This window comes from Tetrahymena thermophila (assembly GCF_000189635.1).
Source record: "Tetrahymena thermophila SB210 genomic scaffold scf_8254823, whole genome shotgun sequence".
NCBI classification, from domain to species: domain Eukaryota; phylum Ciliophora; class Oligohymenophorea; order Hymenostomatida; family Tetrahymenidae; genus Tetrahymena; species Tetrahymena thermophila.
In genome coordinates, this window is record NW_002476578.1 from 364,492 (window position 1) to 384,644 (window position 20,153).

A 20,153-nucleotide genomic window follows, 5' to 3' on the forward strand; every position below is an offset into this window, starting at 1 on the left:
TTATAATCATCTAAGAAGTTTTGATAATCATCAAAATTTTTAATTACTAAGTAAAAAGAATTTAGCATTACATATAAAGCGGTATAAAATATTACAAAACCAATAATTTTATAAAGGAAGGAGACATACCATAAGCATTTATAAAATATTAAATAAGTTGAATGAATACGATAATAGCAGAAAACCCAAGAAATTTGATCAATTAGAATAAAAAGCAGCCATCTATTGCAAACGGTAATGCCGTAAATGAAGCTAACACAAAAAATAAAATGCATTCATAGTAACCTACAAATAAGCCTACTAAATTAAAAAAAGTTGGAGATTATATTTTTATTAAATAAATTGGATCTGGGGCTTATTCAACAGTTCATCAAGGAAAACATAATTAAACTTACTAAAAAGTAGCTATCAAAATGATCCCTAATAGCAAATTAAATGAGACAATTTATTAGCGAGTGGTTTCAGAGATAAAAATTTTAACTAGATTGAATCATCCTAACATAGTAAGGATTATAGATTTTAAAAAAACTTCTCAAAATTACTATTTGATTTTTGAGTTTTGCTCGAATGGAGATTTAGAAAATTACATTAAGAAGCACTATGAAGGCAAAATAAGTGAAACTCTTTGCTAACAAGTTATATTTTAAGTGAGAGAAGCTTTTAAAGAGCTGACTAAACATAAAATTGTACATAGAGATTTAAAACTCGCTAATATTTTAGTTGATGAGGAATTTACAATCAAGATTGCAGACTTTGGATTTGCAAAGCATAATTAAGATGATGATCTTTTAAAGTCTACTCTAGGAACTCCAATTACAATGTAATTAAAATAAAATTAACTTTATTTAGAATCATTTTGTCTTAAAGACATTTGGATTTTGGAATTTTTTTTGATTATTTTTTGATAAACTCCATTCTATTTCTTTCTTTTTTTCTTTATTACTGCTGTTTTTTCGTTTTTTTAAATACTTCAACATTTATAAAAAAATGATTGTTGGTATTTAAGCAAAATCAATTTTTTAACTGAAATATTGATATAAACAACTTTGATAAATTTCAAATCACCCTTTTCTTATTTATTTGGCTTTATTGAAACACTCTGTATTAAATAATAAATTGAAAAGGGCTCCAGAAATTTTGAATGGAAAGCAATATAACGAAAAATGTGATATTTGGAGTCTTGGAGTCATTATTTATTAAATGGTTTTTGGGAAACCACCTTTTATGCCTGCTAAGGGAGGTGGAATTAATGGACTCATAAGAGAAATTTAGAAGGAAAAGTTTGATTTTCCTGATTAAATTCCTATAAGTGAAGAACTAAAAAATTTGTTGAGAAGAATGTTAACAGTCGACCCTCAAAAGAGATTAAATTTCAAAGAATTATTTAGCAACAGGTGGATTACAGGAGAATTCAAACCTGGAATGATAGGAAATGAAGTTGAAAGTTAAGATATAGATTTAACTTAATCTTTGAAGTAAAAAAAAAAATAGGCTAAGGAGATTTAAGTGAAATAAATAATGCAACTAACCTAAATGTAGATTATTGAAAATGAAGAGTATCCTGAGGAAGAATAAAAAGATACTGATTAAGAGTATTTAGAAACATAGGTAGAAGAAACATAAGAAAAAGATTTAGAAGACATAGACATTTAAGCTATTTAGGAAGTTAATCCAGCAAATGAAACTCCAACACCTTATGTTGATGAAGCTCTATTATAAACACATGAAAAAATTCATTTAAATTAAATAAACATATAAAAAGATGAATTTAAATAAGAAAAAGTAACTTATAATTTAACTCTTCATTTTATCATTAAGTTTTTAGATAGTAAAGATTATTTTTTTATTTTTTTCATACATTGAAAAAAATTTTAAATAACTTTCTTTCATAGCGTTTCTAGAATTATCTAAAATAAATATTGATTAGACAATTTATTTGAAATTTTTATGAAATAAATATATTAAATTGTAATGTTGTAAAAAAAGGTACTTATTGCAGGTGTAATGAAATTCGCTCTCTCTTTAAGAAAATATTACGAAAAAAGAATAATTATCTTTATAGCTAACTGCAAAAAATACATGGACTTCTTTTAAAAAGTTCAAAACTCTTTATGTTTTAAAAATAATTCTTTTTACAGAAACTCTGTCATTTTAAGTGCTGTAATTATAGCTTCTAGAATTTCTGATTTTGTAAAAGGTAATATCTCTGTTAAAATAGAATCAGAAACACACAATCTTGGAACTTATTCTAACTTTACAGGTCTTTTCTTAGAGAAAGGGGAAAGTGATCAAACTAATTTTATCCACATCTTAAAAAAGAAATAAGCTATGTTTGTTGAAATCATATAAAAGCTTTTAGCAAGCTAATAAATAAATATATCTTCTTCTAACTCACCTGAGTACCTCTTTATTCAAAATCTTATTAAAACATATTCTCTACATTAAGCCACAGCAAATAGTAAACAATAAATAAATTATCAAAAAATAGTTTATTAATTAATTTTTTTCAATAAATTAGATCAGTGCGATTTGCAAATAGTCAAAGATATGCATGAATTACTTGAAATATATGAAAAGCTTTAATTACCTCAACTTTAATTACAATCAATTATAAGAAGATAAGGTGTAGATGTAAAAAAGTTATTTGGAGATTTGAACAATATGTTTAATCTTATTCAAGATACCATTAAAGCTGATAAAAAATATGTTAAATTTCAATAATCTCCTTTTGAGATAAAAATTGGTATAGCAGAAATACCTTAAAGCGAATAGCAATTCAACGAGATACAAAAAAAACTTTCTTAAATATTAAATTTAAATAGTGAAAATAGCAACAATTCTAGCTATTTTTGCAGTGAAAGTTTAGAAACCAACAACTGAAAATCTTGTGATTTAGCAAATAAAAATTAATATAGCAGAATATTTTATTGAACATAAAGAATACTACTTTCATCACTCTATATAAAGATGTTCAACAAAAATAAAATAACATAAGGCTACTCTAAAAAAAATGCACCTTTTTAAATAAAAATAATCCAAAAAAAAAACTTAAATTGTAAATCATCATCTCCAATGTAAAAAAAACCTATTAAAACTAGATCGAATATTTTTAAAAAATGTATAAAATATAATTTCAATTCTAATTAAGTAAATAAAGTTAGTAAATAAATAACTAGAGCTTAAATGCTTTTTCATTAAATGTAAGCTACCATTATTTATTATTTAAATAAGTAAAATTATATGATTTAAAATATATTAAGAAAAAGTATGCCAAAACTAGGTAAAAAAATAAATACTTTTAACTTTCATTAATAAGAACCCCATTTGATGAAAAATATACCTATAACATATTATAAAATTTTCTTCTTGTAAAAATTTAACTTATATTTAGGCTAATAATTGATTTTTGTATTTAACTTTTTAATTCCCATAAAATAAAAAAAGTTTTATTTTTGAAGTTTTTGAATTGTTTTTAATAATGTACTTATTTATTTATTTTAAACATATTTATAATCGAATTTATTTTTTTAAAATTATGTTTTTTAATATTTTTGGGATTTAACTAATGAGGGTTGATACTAATCTAATTTTATAATTGTTTTGTTATTATGGTTTTTTTTTAGAAGAAATGCTAATATAAAAAGATAAACAATTATTTTTTATTCCTTCTAAAATTATATTAATAATCAATTAAAGAAAACTAAATCTCAAGAAAATAAAAAAAAGAAATCGATATTAAGGAAATCATAATTTTTAAATGCAGTTTAAGTTTCTATAATTTGAAAAAATTTACAAAAATTAAAAATTATTAAAGCAGATTGAGTTTATTAATAAGTTATTTAATTACTTTTTAGAATGACAAACTTATTTTTTAAATAAATATTTTTGAAGAAATTAAAACTGATTTTAAAAAACAAATTATAAATTTTGAAATATATTACTGGAAGTAGAATTTTTAATTGACTTACGATAAAAATTAAAGAAAATTTGAGATTAATTTTTGTATAAATTTACTGATTATAAATAAATATAAAACAGATATAAAAAAGTGTTAACTTAAATATAAAATAATCTAAATAGTCTTAATTTTGGTATGTTTTTAAGGTCTCAGCTCTTATTAAATCTACATATTTTTCATATTCTTTCTAATTAAGGTCATAGTTTACTTGAATGATAGCTTTTTAAGAAAATGCTTAAAATAAATATGATAAAAAGTAAGAAAATAAATAATCAAAATTTAAGAAAAAGAAGAGTAAATATTAACGATTTAAAACATTTTTGAATAGAAATCGAAAAAAGTTAATGAACCAAAAAAAAAAAAGAATTTATTTAAATAAATCAAATTAAATAAAAATGAATAAGAATTAATAAAGGAAATGTAAATGAAAGAACAAAAAATGGAAAGGAAATATTAAATGAATGGTAAAGAATGAAGTAAAAAGAATAAAGAAAATGGCAATTGAAAGAAAGAAAATAAATAAATAAAGCTTTAATAAAAGAGAAATTGCTTAAAAGTATGGAAATCACATACTAAGCAAGTGGAAAAAGAAGAGCATTTAAATGAGGTTACAGTGACATTTATCATCGTTTTCATCATACATATTATTATTATATTTTTTCCAATTTTCAACTTCATATACTGTGAGATCCTCATTGAATGAAATCTTCTGCTTCTTCTTCTGGTGATCTATTGGGTTACCAAACTTATCTACTCTTTGATTTGTCTCATTTGCTTCTACATTGTATGCTGCTCCTTCTTTCAAGAGTATGCTCTATAATTTTCTGGGCTCTTCCTGGAATTTTACATTAAGTTACACATCGTCGTCATTCTGAATCTACTGGCTTATACGGAAACTACCTCTTTTACCTTTTGTATCATTTTTACCTTTTTTTTAAAAGAATTTTTTCTGTTCTTATGTTGCGTGCTAACTTATTGGCGTGAGATTGTGTTCATCTGTAGTAGGCACTTATAATAAATTATTGCCATTAACGGGCTTTTTGGGTGATAGAGATGCTTACTTTTAAAAGCTTTCCATTTCAGACTGGACCGAATTGCCACTTGAGCTTGTTGCTTTAAGCATTTTATTTTAAAGTATCTAATTATTATTGTATTAGCTATATTTTTGGCGTAACGCATCCTCTGCATTTTTAATGCTATTAGTGTTACTGTTATTAGTGGGCGAAACTTTAATCTTTCTCATAGTATGCTAGTATACCTAAATCGAGATATTAAATGTTTTATTTTAATTTTTAGATGAAAATAGCAGCGATTTGCTTTAAATATGGATAAGTTTCTTTATTTTTTGTTGGAGTAAACCTTTTTTTTAAATTAATACAATCGTTTAATTGAAAGGTTTTTTTTTTATTAATAATGTTTATGAGACAAAGCATTTCTTTCAAGAAAAAGTTATAATTCATTCAATGAATTAATAAATCTTTGATGAAATAAATAAATCAAATAATACAAAGTAAGTTCTTTCTTCATTTATTTTATTAACCATAAATTGAATTATCTAACAAGAAAAAAAAAAAAAATTATCAAGCAATATTAATATTTTTTTTCGAATAGACTAATTTTATGCACTGCTTTTTTTATTTGATAATTTTATAAATTTGAATGGAAATTGATATTTATAAAGTAAAAAAAATACTTAAGTATATTCTTTAAGCAAAGTTAAATTCAAGCAAATATTTGTTATTTTTCAAATCAACCAGGTGTTAAATAATTATACTTTATTTGGAAAATTTGTTATTCAGCATCTGTTTATTCAGTTTCATTTTAATTTTTGTTCAAGTGCAAGCTTCTTTTTTTGGCTATTAAAACATTCTAAATTATTTTTACATACAAAACTTTATAAATGTGTCAATTTATGAATTAGTCAAAAATTCACAGAATTATCTATTTGATAATTTATATTCTATAAATTATCACAAATCAAATCAGATAATTATTTGAAATACCCTTTATTATTCATTCATCAACGCAATTACTTTTTTTACCAAGAAATAAAAAAAATCAAAAATATACAAAAATGTAAAAGGAAAGGTACCTGAGAATTATAAATTTTAATAAATAACATTTTTTCTAATGAAAAAGGATTAACTTTATTTATTTTTATTTGAAAGAAACAAATAAATATTTTTCTAAAAGAAGTAGCACTAATCTAGTAGAATGCTAAATATAGATGTAATTCAATATTCATGTGAAATATAATCACTTAATTACATTCGAGAGAATAATTAACCCAAATTAAATAAATTAATGTTTCCAATAGCAGAAAAAAAATAATAAGTAATATTAAATAATTAATGAATGAGCTAATTAAAGTGCAAACAGACAAGGCAATTATTAATTTAGATACATTACATTACTTTTTTTCAAAGAAAATCAATATAAATAATTTAAAAATTTATGATAGATAACAAGAATCTTTATAATCAAAAATACTTACATGAATTAATTTAATTAAAAATGATCAATCTCATAAGAAATTCTCAAGATAAAGTTACACATCAATAATAAATGAATAAATATATGATCAACTACCAAAAATAATAAATATAAATTAGATTACTATTTATTTTTACAACTATAACTGTAAATGTTTCTTAAACAAATTATTAAATATATGATGTTATCTTTTCATTAGTATTATTATAATTATTTTTTATGTAAGGCTAGATAGATATATTGATTCAAAATCTACTTACAATTTATCCATTACTCATCTTAGTAATACCTTAAAAGGCTCTTTAAAAATACTGAGAGCGCAAGTTGCTAATGTGATTTTACATGGATTCCTTATCTTGTCCATTACCTGCATTAGCAATTTGTTGTTAGTTGCTTATTTGCTCTTTCATTATACTTGCTTCTAAGTTTTTCTTAACAATTTCATAAGCAACACTTTTAACAATGTTAGCAAAAGTGAGATGTATTGCGCTGACATTTGTGAGGTCAAGTCCAAAGATGAACTTATGAGCATCAACATCTTTTTAGCTTGCAGCTAATTGCTTAACATTTTCTTCATTAAGGGTTAAAAAGAGAGCGTTATAGTGGCTGTGAGTGTAGAAGTTGGTTTTAACGGAGGATTTGCAAGTATCGCGAGAGTGCTACTTTATTTTTCCAGCAACTGATTTAAGACTTGAAGATAATTCCGGACTAATATTGTAAGTCTATCTTAAGTTGGCCTCATCTTTGAAGATCTGAATGATTTTATACATCAGAAGACGAGTTAAGTTGTGGAATTTAGTGCTTAACTATGAATTCTGCTCAATAGTCTGTTAAATCTTTTGTTCTCTCTTCTTGTTTCTCCTAGCATTCATAAATGTGTCTTAAACACTACTTCTATTCTAGCTACCACTAGACTAGTCAAGGACAGCATTTTTATTAGCCATGCTACATTTGGCTTAGATACAATTTTCATATTTAGTATCATTTTAGGGTTTCAAAACGGGGCTGCTGCTCTGTTTTTCTGATTACAATTGTTCCAGAGGAGCAATATCAAGTTTTCCACTCCGTTTCTTTACTTTAACAGGCTCGTAGTTTTCGTTTTCATGTTAATTCTCTTCGTCTGTTCCTTCACTAGAAGATCCTTGGTTGTTCATATTCATGATACCTTCTTCAATAATGGCATCTTCCTATTCCAAAAGTGAGGTATTTATTTGATTTAATGAAGAAGCTGCAAGAAGTTCTTGATCAAAAGCATCTCTCAATTCAGGTGATTGATGAGAAGATACATTTGAAGAAAGATTGGTTTACTCTTGCTTTTCAAGAAACTTTTTGCTGATTATCAAATCATAATTTTCATTTTATTTGAAATTAATATTCAAATTCAAAGTATCTAAATATTCATATATATTCTTTAATATATGATTAGTCTCTTTGTTTTTCTTTTCTTGTAATTCGGAAGGCCCTTCACCTGCTATTTAAATGATAATAATGAATTTAAAATTATTTTCTCTCAAATAGGTAAATTAATCATTCCTTCCTTCCTTTTTCAGCTAACTACCTACCCTTCCCTTCCCAATAAAATACAAAATTGCTAATTAATTATAGCACCCCTCCGCCACCCTGTCCCTTCTAACTTAAAAAGAATTTAATTTAATCCATTTTATACCTTAACAAATTTTATACTACATCATATGGTTGCATCCAAATTGTAATATTTAAATTAAATTTAAATCTTTTGAAAGAGGATTCTATTTAGGAATTTTCCTTTATTTTAAATGTAAAATTTTATCCCTTAAAAATGTGTGAATCTTTTGTATGAAATTGAGAACAAATTAAGGTTATTTATTTAAATAGAAAATCATGTTTTTTAAATAAATTAATATGATTGATTATTTGTGTTGGATTTTTTTCCCCTTTAAGAAAATTCAAGAAACTTAAATTTTATTTGGCATTTATTTCTCCTTTTGAAGATTATTTTTTTTAGTTTTATTAAAATTTTATTTCTAAAAATTTATTTATTTAATAGTGGGCGCTATTTACTCTATGGATGCTTACACTTTTTAACCAGTGTTATAAATTTAATTAAAAATATTGAGATTTTAGAAAATTGTAGTATTCCAAAAAGCGAAAGATTTTATTTAAATCTCGAATTTTAAATTTATCCTATTTAAAAATAAATCTCAGGGCAATAACATCACTCTTGTAAAAAGCAATTAATTTCTCTCCTCATTAGCCATAATAAATTAAACAAAGACCCATTCATCAACAACAACAACATCCATCTTCTTCAAATTTCCACTAAGCAACTAAGCAAGTATTTAACCTTCAGCAACAACACGAAGCAGCTCATAGAAAATCTAAGACAAGACTTTTTTCAGCTGATAGAATTTCTTACAATTACTACTACTATAATTTAGCATAATCTGTAGCAGTTTATCACCAAAAAATAATTGAATTAAGAATGGTTTATGATTTCTAAAGATTATTTGATGAGTGAGAGATAAAGTAGAAAGAGTGAAAGGTTAAATGTAAGATTGTGAAGAATAAATTCAAATTACATAAGTAAGTAAGTAAGTAAGTAAATGAGTATAATTTTAAAAGATTAAAGTTTTGTTTATTTGTGGAGTGAGTGAGTAAGTAAGTTAGTTAGTTAGTGAGTTAATTTGATGGAAGGATTGATGTTAGAATAAATAGAGATGTTTTTATTTACTTATTGCATTTTTGGTCTCTTAATTGCAATTTTAATTCCCAGTAGCAGCAAAGCAGCAAGGAGGTGAGGGTGATGATAATGAAGAAGATGTTGATGAGGATTGAGGTAGTTAGATGAAAGATGGTGTTGATGAACTTGTTGAGTTTTAAGTCTATTCTAAGATGAAGCTAGTACATTTCTTGCCTTCAGAAAGCTAATCGTAAAATTAATTAAATGTTGAAGAAGTAAATTGAGAATGTTATCCTTGTAAAATTTAATAACTTTAAGATTATGGGGCGTTTTTAATTTAATTTTTGAATATGCAATCAGCGATATCTTTTAAAATTAGCGGGTCAGTAATATTTTTTAGCTTTTAAAAATCCCAGTCCTTAATGATAGATTAATATTGACTATTTGGAATAGCTGTTGAGCTAATAGTTGAAGCTGCTAAACAATTTGAGTTAGAAATTTCCTCGGAAATATCTTTTTTATTGGAGCTTTATTTATTCATTGTAATAGTGCCAAGAAACTCACATGCAGTTTCTTATTGAGAATTAGCTTCTTAGTCACATACCTTTGAATAAGACAATAATGGGAAGACTGGAGATTTAGTTCCAGAAATAGATGCAGAATCTACATTAGTTTCTGATTTATCTCTAATTATTTATTCTTCTGTTTTAGCAAGAGAAAAATTAATTTCTTAGAGTTTTGTTATCGCAGTCGATTAAGATATTTAAGATCCGACTCCTGCTAATTCATTCTAAGTGGGGATTTTTTTTGAGACACGCTAAAATCCCATGGGTTTGGGAATTTTTGGCATATCTTGCCCACCGATTTACACTTGTTAAAGTGATTGGTTAAATGTTTATTGTTATTCAGAATCTACTCTCATAGCTGTTAAAGTAGTAGTATTGAGGGTATTCAAGTCCACTCCTTTGTCCTTATCTTTTTTGCTCCCTAAATTATATTTGCACTTAGGATCTTGAAATTGGTTGAGCTAATCGATCTGCGCATTATAGATTCGTGGAAATTAGTAGAATTAAGGATACTCAGGAGGGTTTTCAGTGTTGAGATAAGGTATTGGAGACGATGCTATTGATGAGTTTTGGTTGTAAAAATCATGATATGCTCCACTTAATTGGCTTTGTTGAAGCTAAAGAAGCTGTTGCAAGAGAAGCATCTAAAAGGGATTTTAAATTTATTATTCATTTTAGGATAGAATGGTACCATAAATACTTTTTAGTTGAAGGATTTATTGGAGATATTAGTTGGTCAAGTTTTATTAAAAGTTTTCGTCGTTAAAAACGAAATTCATTACCTTGCCTTAGATTTTAAGCAAACTCTTTCTCTTTTTTGATTTGTTTCTTGGAAGAGTTATTTAATACTTTTTTTGTTTTTGCACTAAATTAATTATTTATAAATAGAAATTTGATTTCTTTTTCTGCTTTTTTTTTTCCAATACTTTTTGGGCCTTCTCTTTACTTTTTTACACTACTCATTAATATTTCCAATTTTTCCTCATTTGTTTATTTCAATTAATCCTTTTCTCATTCTAAAAATCATATCTCACTCTGCATATTATTATTTAATTTATGACGACTTTTATTACCATTATATATATAATTCCTTGGGAAACCCTATAAAAAATTAAGTTATCTGTTTGTTCCCATGCAGTAATTTATAAATTTATTTCTGATAATTTACTAATTTTCTTCAAGCCATCCTTTAAGAATTTAAATAATAGTAATAATCTTAACTCCTTTTTGATTAAAACTATAGTGGATTTTTTAATTTGATAGAAGAAGTAATTTAAATTGTGATAAATTCTTTCTTTGAGCTTGCTTGTGTAATTACGACAATAAAATAGAATAATTTGATTATTTTTAATTTTTGAAACAAAAACCAACCAAATAGTTGTTAGCCCGAAATATACAAGTTGAAAATTTTAGTATATTCTATCCACTCATTTTATTAAATATATTCTATTCATTTATCTAATTATCTCAAAAACTTTTTGTAAAAATATGTTAAATTGTATTAAATTTCATATTAAGTAGGATACTATTTTAAAAAAAGAGATATTTATTTCAAATAAAATTTATCTGATAAAAAAATAAAAAAGCTTAGCTAGTTAAAAAATTTCTGTTATTTCAAACACAAAATAAAAAATGTAATGCTAAATGTTGAAGAAATTTAAGATACAAAAATAAATTACCAGATTTAAGTTTCGAATCTAAGAAAATTGATTGATTATAAATTTTTGAAAAAATGTTAGTAAAAAGGGAGAAAAGAATTATAAATAAAAACAAGTTCTTAGTTGTTTATTTATTATATAAAATTTTATGTGATTCTATAAAAAATTAATAATAAAATGATGGATAAATCTTCTAAATATTTTGATGAATAAATAAAATTTATTAATAATGCAGTAAAAATAATTAAATTCTAAATAGAGTACTTCCTTCGTTTTATAATAAAGTAATCACCTATTATTATAAACATTGTTGAAATTTAAGAAATTTTAAATGAAAAATTAATTACTCTCATATAACAAAAATAAAAAATAATTTAAATTTTAAATTATAAAAATTATCTAAAACTAAATATTATAAAATCTTAAAATAAGAATATGCTTTTATTGAATCTCAAAACTGCTAATCTTTTTAGCCTTTTTTATAAAAGAAATTTTTCTTTAACTATTAATATAGATTTAAATTGGTTTGATTGGTTTGGCAATAGAATCAAAATTTAAAGATTTTAAATATATTTAGAAAATTTTAATTTTTTTTATCACTCTTATTCAGCTTGTAATAGAGAAGTTATTTTTATACATATTTTAAATGCAATAAACATAATAATTAAAATATTTTTTTATTTTAAATAATATATTCTAAAGAGTCTATGCATTAAGGTCAAGTTCTCATAAACTCTGTAAAATTTTGAGTGTTTTATAAGTATCTCAATTATTTTATACAACTATTAAAAAAAATCACAAGTTTGTTTTTTTTTTTTGTTTACTTCTTTATAAATGAAGTATTTTTATTTTTTTAAAATAAAATAAAGTAGAGAAATTATAAATATTTTATTAAAATTTTTGTATCAAAAGTGTTTTCTAATTTATAACAACCTGATAAAAATATTTTCTCTTGAAAATATATGGAGAATTTCAACATATTATTTATAAACGAAGGAAAATTATCAAGTATTGATAAAAAAATACACCATAATTGAGAAAATCTCAAGTGAACATTAAATAGAAAACTTTAATTTAAACATCTATCAAATATGCGTCACTAAATTCAAATAAAAATATCTTCCTCAAATTTTATAAGCCTACAATTTATGAATACCAATTTATAGAGTTTTATTTACAAGTATATTTATTTAATATTATCACAATAAATAAAAAAAGATATTTATAAGATATTATCTATATTTATATATGCTTCTTTAATATTCATTTAAAAAATTTAAACTGCTTAATAGTTATATTCTTCTCATGGGTTTTTCGAGTATTTTTAAATTTTTAGTTTAGATTTAATAAATATAAATTGTAAATAATTGTTTAAATTTTTTTGTTAAAATATTATGATCATTTTATTTGAACATAAAAATATAAATGCTTTAATTTTAGAGGATTTTTTAAGTTTCTAAATATTTTTTTTATTTTTAAATATTTCAAAAGTTAAATACAAATAAATTTGTTTGAATTTCATTAAAATTTTAAATTATCTGATGATAACTTTTATAAATAATTATTTAACATAATAATTTTATTCTTTATTAAATTTATATAAATTTTATGAAGAAATTTAGCAATAAATAATTTTTAGATTTGATGAATTAAAATTTTTATTTCATTTGGAAAAATATGAAAAATAAAATTGAAAAATGAACGCATAAAACAAAAAATTTTATTAACAAAACAAATCACATATTATCATTATAAAATCATTATTAATATTTTCCGACTTAAGAGTTACTTATGACATTTTAACTGCTTTATAGGACTTAATTGATACGACGGTTTATTTCATTCATCATATCATTGTTTCCAGTAGTAGTGGATGTGTATTATTGGTTAACTACGGTACTGGGAAGGTAGTTAGCATTACTAGATTAGACGGCATCTGATCTAATACCACCATAAGTTGTGGAGCCAATTTAGAATGCAGCGGTGTTATTGATTTCAGAAGGATATTAGTTTGCACTAACCATACCAATAGGACTTTCAGGTTCATGAGCTGCAAATGTAGTACCATAAGTGGGAGCATTATTGTATTAGATCTAGTTAGCATAAATATCTTAGTTAACCATTTGTTAGTCGCTTTGAGTTTGGCGCATAGCTTTCTTAACAGTTTCTTCAGCAGGCTACTATTATTGAATAGTAGAGTTAGAAGTTAAATTATTAATAGGAGTGTATTAAATAGTGTTAACCATAGGATTTATTTAGACATGGCTATTAGTAATTTCAGCTCCAGTTTGAGGGTAGGCTACTTAGTTTTGTTGTAAAGGAATAGAAGTAAAGGGCTTTTCTTCAATATTGTAAGAATATTGAGCAATAATTTGAGATTAGCCAGGGTGGTAAGGACTAGTGGTAGTTTATACGTATTAAACACCAGATTAAGGAGCAGGATTCATGATGAGTTATGAAGCTGTGGGAATTGAAGCAGATTGATTTTCATAAGAAACTTACTAGTATACAGGTTGAGTTAAAACTTAAGAGTAGTGTTGTCTAGCTCCATTCAAGATAACCTAAGGTTGAGCAGCAGATTAGACGTATTAAACTCCACTGATAGCAGTATTGGGTTGAATGTATTCAACTTATTGAACAGGTGGTTAGGAGTAAGATACGTAAACTCCACTTTGGTTTGTAGGCTCGTTAACATATACAGGATTAGTTTAGTTGTTGAATTGATCATGGTAGAAGAATTGATTTTCTAATTGAGGAATGGGTTAACCATCAGATTATTAGATCAAATATTCAAATTATTGTTAGGGAGCTTATTAGTAGTAGATTTTACCATCTTCGCCAAGATAAGGAACCTTAACGAAAATAGGAGAGTTAGATTATTGAACACTGCTTTATTGGCCATTTTGTAAAATGTTGTCGTCTGCAAAAAGTTTCTCTCCTTATTATTCTGAAACCTTGAGTTAGGAGCTTTCTTATTCAAGAGATTTCTTGATGATTTCCTTTTCAGGATTGAAGGGTTTCAATGCTAAGATGTCCTTCTCATAGGGTTGCAAAATTTTGTAGATAATTGAAGGAGTAGGTCTATCTTCAGCGTTTTCACTGAGCATAATTTTAACAACCTTGCAGAAGAAGTCTGAGTATTAGTTTTTAGAGAAGTCAAGGAGGTAGTTAACGTAGTTGTAGTTGATTGAGCATTCATCGTAATTGTACCAGCTTGGGCTAGTTTGTAAAGTAGCGCAAGCAAGCATGGTCATACCTACATAATAATTATAACAAATTATTAAATTAATTATGTTGCTTTTTCATTTTATATTGCGAATTTATTTCTATCTTAATATCTTGCTGAAAATAGAAATTAAAAAAAAGTATTTGCACGTATGTATGTAATTGTATCTATGTTCGAATAGATTATTGAAAATATATCTTTTTGCTTTGCATTTAATTTTTTACTGAATTATAACACTTAGATAATTTTTTTTAATTAAAGAATCTTAAGGGTGAATAAAAAATATTAAAATGAGTGAATGAATGAATGAATGAATGAATGATAGTTATCTTTTTTTTAAATTTCTTTTCTTTGAATTTATTAATTTCTTTGTTGTAAATTTCCCTTTTAGACTGTTAATAAACAATTTTCTTTTGCGTTCATTTATTCATCCAATCACTCACTCACTCACGCATTCATTCATTCATTAATTTATAAATTTATGATTTATGATTCAGTCAAAAAGCAAATTAAAAATTTATTTCATCTAAAATTTATTGTATCTTTAATACCCTAAATTTTGAAATTAGTTATTTTGATAAACCGCTACTAACTTTCTTCATTAATTTATTTCTTTCTTTCTTTCTTTCTTTATTTTTTTAAGCTATTGTATTCATTATTTGCTATGAATTAAAATGTTATCATTTTGAAGTGAAAAGTAGATTAAGTTAATGCCTATTAAATAAATTACCAATAGAGTAGACATCACTCTTGACTTGGTTGACATCAGGAACTTGCTTTCTTTTTCTCATTTCTTCAATCTATTCAGGAGAAAGGTAGCTCTATTCGCTTTGGCTAAAGCATTTAGCATAACCACTGATATCTTCAGGGAAAATACTATTTTATAAATAAAATGCTTAGACATTTGCTGAGTTAATTTATTTTTATTTTATAATTTTATTTCAATCTCTAAAAATGTGTAAAAATGATGGATAGATAAAGAGCTATTTTATAAACTGAAATAATGTTCTTGAAAGCCCTATCTCTATAAACTACCATTTGATTGCTCCTTAAATTATTTTGGGAGGCATTTTTATTTGATGAGCTCAAGATTAGATTCCTTTTAAGTATTTCAAAGAAATCTTATCAACTCAAATTGAAAAAACAGAATAATCTTTATTTCATAGACATAGGATATAGCTAATCATAGAATAATGAAATGCTCATATGTCTAATACGTTTGATTTTTAGAGATAGAAATAAAAAACTGTTAAGGAATTAGTATAAAATGTATCAATTACCCAAAAGGCATAAGCTTAACTTCTCCCTTTAAAGTGAAATAAACAGTAGAAGGACGGACGTCAGTAAGAGGAATGAGATTGTTCTTTTCAAGATAATAAGCAGCACTTACAATAGAGTAGAGAATAGCCCATAACTCTTGTTCTATGTAGTAGAGACTGACTTGTTAACGTCTGACGAGCTCATCTTGAACTGTGTTTTGGTAATATTCATGGTAGGTAGTGATACCGTTGACAGAACCACACATGCTATCTTCAGAGTGAGTCTTGTAGGAAAGTACCTTCATTAAGTAACGATTTTAAGTATTTAGTGCTTTTGGCAGATTGTTTTCTACAAATTCTTCCATAAGCTCTTTGCTCATTAAGAAGTTATTCTTGACAGCTACCAAATTACTTTGAGGACCCTAATATACCTTGACATTACCAAGACGAGTATCGATTTCTTCCCCGATTTCCTTGTATTCTCTTTAGAATACTCTTAAGAAATCTACATTAGGTTGTGGTTTTGAATTTGTCTCTCCCATTTTATTTGATCCTATATTTTTGTTGAAATGTTTTTTTACTTTATAACCTCTTTTTTTATTAGTTCGGCTTTTTCAAGCTGATTCTTTCTATTTAGTTAATTAATTTTTATTTAATTTTTATTGAAATAAATTTATTACTATTTATTTTTCTTAAGAGAGATTCAATTAATCAACTAATTAATTAATTGTTATTGCTGCATCTTTCTTCTTTTTATTATAAATCTATTAATTTGCATATTCTTTGTTCATTTATTTTAAAATTATTACCATCATCATCGCAAACTACCTCACTTACTTTCATTTCTAATCATAAGTGATTTAATTATTATTGCTTATTTGGTTTTTGTCTTATTTCATAGCTTTCTCTCTCTCTTTTTACATATTCTAGACATCCAGTATATTTATAAATCGCATAGAATCATTCCTAGATACTTCAAAGTTTCAGTTTATTTGTTGTATCTAATATAAGAAATAGTCACTCTATACAAATGCATTCTGTTTTTATTGATAATTTGTTTGAAATATCTAAAATAGTTAGTTTTATTCTTAATTCATGCTATCCTTTATTTTTGATTCAGTGCAAATAAATAAATAAATATCTTTATTAATTTCTTAGTTTTCAATATAAATTTATTTGTGTCAATAAACAAGCACAAATTAATAGAAAATATCTAAACAATTTTTTAGAAAATAAATTATTTCTATACTAATGTTCGCTTTATTAAAGTTACCACATTTGTACATATATATAAGTACTTTCTTATTTAGTTAAAGCTGCTACAAAAGTATTCAGTTTAAGATTGCAAATTTTGTTTTACTAGTTATCCAGTCAAAATAAAATAAAAAATATTCACCAAAAAGTTATTCGATATTTTATTATTAGCTATTAAATCAGTAACTACTAATCACATAAATTTTAAATACCAAAGATATGTTTGATTAATAAAAATAATCTATTACGATACTAATAAATAATTAAGAATAATTGCATAAGTAGAAATATCTTATCAAATTTTGATTCAAGCGTATCTTTCAATATCATACAATTAATCAATAGTGTATATTTTTATAAATTTTGCAAATAAAAGATAAAAATTACTTTTTATAAAATAATTCTAAGTTACAATATTTTTATTTAAATAAATAAAATCTTAAAAATAATAAATATTTTAAAAAGCAATTTAAATTGAAATACAATTGATTAATGAATTATTTATTATTTGAGCTTTAATAAAGCTTTTCATTCCAATTTTAAGAATCATAAGAAGAAGATTTTTTATTTGTAGAATATTTTTAATTGGTTTGTGTAAAATGTCTTATTCATCATTAAATATAGTTAAAAATTTAGCTTATTATACTAGAAAAAATTGAAATTAAAATAAAAGTTTTATTTGGAGTTTAATTTAAGCTTGAAATGTATGGAATTATTATTATTATTATTTAAAATAATTTAAAGAAATTCAATTAATCATTTTTTATTTTCAGAGCTAATAATAATATTGAAGATAAATTTACAAATGTATTTATACAATCTAATAGTTTTAAATAATTTATAAACTATCAGCTACTTTTTCGACAGCAAAATTTGAAATGAGACAGGTAATCGTTTAAATTACTACCATCATACTCATAACAATTATCAAAGCAAACATGCTTACAAGTCTATTAATTATCATAGCATATTTCACCGTTTTCTCTTAAAGTAACATTAATTTAGTTGAGCTGAATGTTTTATTTATTAATAATGTCATTATCTTCAATAGATTAAACAAAACTATTGCATAACATTATTAATATGGTTAAATTTATGATACATTTCTTATATTCCATTTTATATTATTGAGTTTTAATAATAATGAATTAAAATTAATAAATAGCTTTTTTACTGATTAAATACTCTTCTAATTATCAAAAAATCTAAAATACAATTTTTGTTATTACAAATAGTATTAAACTTATAATTGTGTTTTAATTATTATAATTTATAGTAAAAAAACTCCAAAAATAAATATTGAAATAATTTTAAATTAATTGATTAGTTCTTTTAATTTTTCTAAACTATTAAAAAACAATAAAAAATTAATTTATTATTAAATTATTTATTAAGTAAACTATCTAATTAAATTAATAATTTAATAACTTTAAAATGAATAAAAAATATTTCATTTTTTTAAAATTTGAGTAACTTTTAACCAATAATTTTGACAATTTTAGATGAGAATTAAACAAAAAATTACAATTTGTTTAATATCTTTACAATCATCCTCTCAAAATATTCCCATAAAATTTTTCAAACTTAAATACTTTCTTTTATTTAAACCAAATTGTAAAGTCAATATTTTTTAATACTAAATATTTTAAAATTATAAAAAGAAAATATAAATAAAATTTAAAATATAAAAAGTTAGTATATAAGTTAAGCTAATATTTATTATGATATAAATTTATTTTTTGCAATTTTTTAAAGCAAAACAAAAGGATAATAATCCTTCAACTAAGGAATAAAATAAAAACTTTCATAGTCATATAAAAATAAAAAGTACCTATCAAATATAAATTAGAATAAGCTAGCCAAATTAAATAGATTTTATTTTGTCAAAAATGTTAATTTCCTCAAAAGAAAAATTAATTAGGTAACCTTGAGAAAAAATATTGATAATAATTATTTAAATTTTTATGAATTATTTTTAACTTTATAATAAATTTATAAAAAGTTGAAAATAAAATATTTTAAAAAATAGTTATAAATAAATCAAATAATTTTTTATTTATTCTTAAGTTACTTACTATTCATATTTGTTTAATATTTATTAATTAGTGTTAAATTAAGAACTAATTTATTAAATTTTGTTGGTAATAACATACTTAAATATGGATATAGTAAGGTATTTGTAATTTTTATTAATTGGAAGTAAATTTATTAATCATATTTATTATTTTGTTAATAAATATATGTATCTATTATTTATTAGCAATGGATTTCTTTAAGCAAATTATTATCTTCAATATTTATATTTTTTAAACTAAATTTGTTGACTAATTATTTTTAACTATAATATTTAAATTACATAAGAGATAATTTGTTTTATCTACAGATCAATTTAAGCACCTTAATTGATAAATATTAATCTTAAAAATATATTGAAATTTTAAGTATCTAATTTTTTCGTATATAATAAATAATGATAAAATTAATTCAAATTATTAAATGTTTGCCTTTTAGTTTTAAGGTTTTATAAATGTATGAAAATTTTTAATATTGTTTAATTAATTTAAATATCTTAAAGAAATAAGGGTATTTAAAAAATATTTTTATCTTTAAAAAAATATTTCCAATAAAACTATTAATCTAAATATAAAAAAATTTATTTGATCTATGATTAATCAAATTTTAATATAAATTATAATGTTTTTGTATATTTTAAGTTATAACCTAAAATCAAATATATTTTTATATTGTTAGATTTTAAATTTTTATTATGTTTTCTTTAATGAATTACAAAAATGAATCATATTTTTTTTCAAAATTTTGTAATTGTTTTAAGTAAAATTTATATTTAATTATTCTTCAATGCAAAATATTTTAGTTTATTTGTATCCTTTATAAAGTCATTTTTAATTTAATTTTATCTTCTTATTTTAGCAATCAAATTATTAACAAAATATTTAATATATTGATTGTCTAATTAATTGCACGAACTAAATATATCTAAACTTACTCAAAATATACTTGCTTTTAATTAAAATTAATCTATTTGAATTATTCGATTTAATTCGTTCTAAATTGATAAA

At 23.2% G+C, this 20,153-nt stretch overlaps 5 protein-coding genes across 5 annotated transcripts; 1 reads left to right on the forward strand and 4 right to left on the reverse strand. All coding sequences in view use genetic code 6, as the record gives it.

The window, feature by feature from the left end:
• Nucleotides 1-161: 161 nt before the first annotated feature.
• Nucleotides 162-2,880, forward strand: TTHERM_00543620 (Serine/Threonine kinase domain protein; the record flags this gene model as incomplete). The annotated part of the gene is made up of 4 exons (XM_971524.3): nucleotides 162-820; nucleotides 1,125-1,782; nucleotides 1,987-2,458; nucleotides 2,519-2,880. 4 exons carry the CDS (start codon nucleotides 162-164, stop codon nucleotides 2,878-2,880), a joined length of 2,151 nt encoding a protein of 716 aa, XP_976617.1.
• A 1,643-nt stretch (nucleotides 2,881-4,523) lies between these two features.
• TTHERM_00543610 (hypothetical protein) lies at nucleotides 4,524-5,201 on the reverse strand (the record flags this gene model as incomplete). The annotated part of the gene is made up of 1 exon (XM_971523.4): nucleotides 4,524-5,201. The coding sequence occupies one exon, from the start codon at nucleotides 5,199-5,201 to the stop codon at nucleotides 4,524-4,526; it is 678 nt and encodes a 225-aa protein (XP_976616.4).
• Nucleotides 5,202-6,696: 1,495 nt separating this feature from the next.
• TTHERM_00543600 (hypothetical protein) lies at nucleotides 6,697-10,578 on the reverse strand (the record flags this gene model as incomplete). The annotated part of the gene is made up of 2 exons (XM_971522.3): nucleotides 9,162-10,578; nucleotides 6,697-7,922 (listed from the first exon to the last, which is right to left on the reverse strand). Exons 1-2 carry the CDS (start codon nucleotides 10,453-10,455, stop codon nucleotides 6,697-6,699), a joined length of 2,520 nt encoding a protein of 839 aa, XP_976615.3. The 5' UTR covers nucleotides 10,456-10,578.
• Nucleotides 10,579-13,091: 2,513 nt separating this feature from the next.
• On the reverse strand, nucleotides 13,092-16,361 carry TTHERM_00543590 (protein kinase; the record flags this gene model as incomplete). Its single annotated transcript, XM_971521.1, has 3 exons — nucleotides 13,092-14,590; nucleotides 15,291-15,436; nucleotides 15,841-16,361. The coding sequence occupies 3 exons, from the start codon at nucleotides 16,359-16,361 to the stop codon at nucleotides 13,092-13,094; spliced, it is 2,166 nt and encodes a 721-aa protein (XP_976614.1).
• Nucleotides 16,362-17,842: 1,481 nt separating this feature from the next.
• Nucleotides 17,843-18,527, reverse strand: TTHERM_000543579 (transmembrane protein, putative; the record flags this gene model as incomplete). Its single annotated transcript, XM_012795284.1, has 2 exons — nucleotides 17,843-18,419; nucleotides 18,502-18,527. The coding sequence occupies 2 exons, from the start codon at nucleotides 18,525-18,527 to the stop codon at nucleotides 17,843-17,845; spliced, it is 603 nt and encodes a 200-aa protein (XP_012650738.1).
• Nucleotides 18,528-20,153: the final 1,626 nt, after the last annotated feature.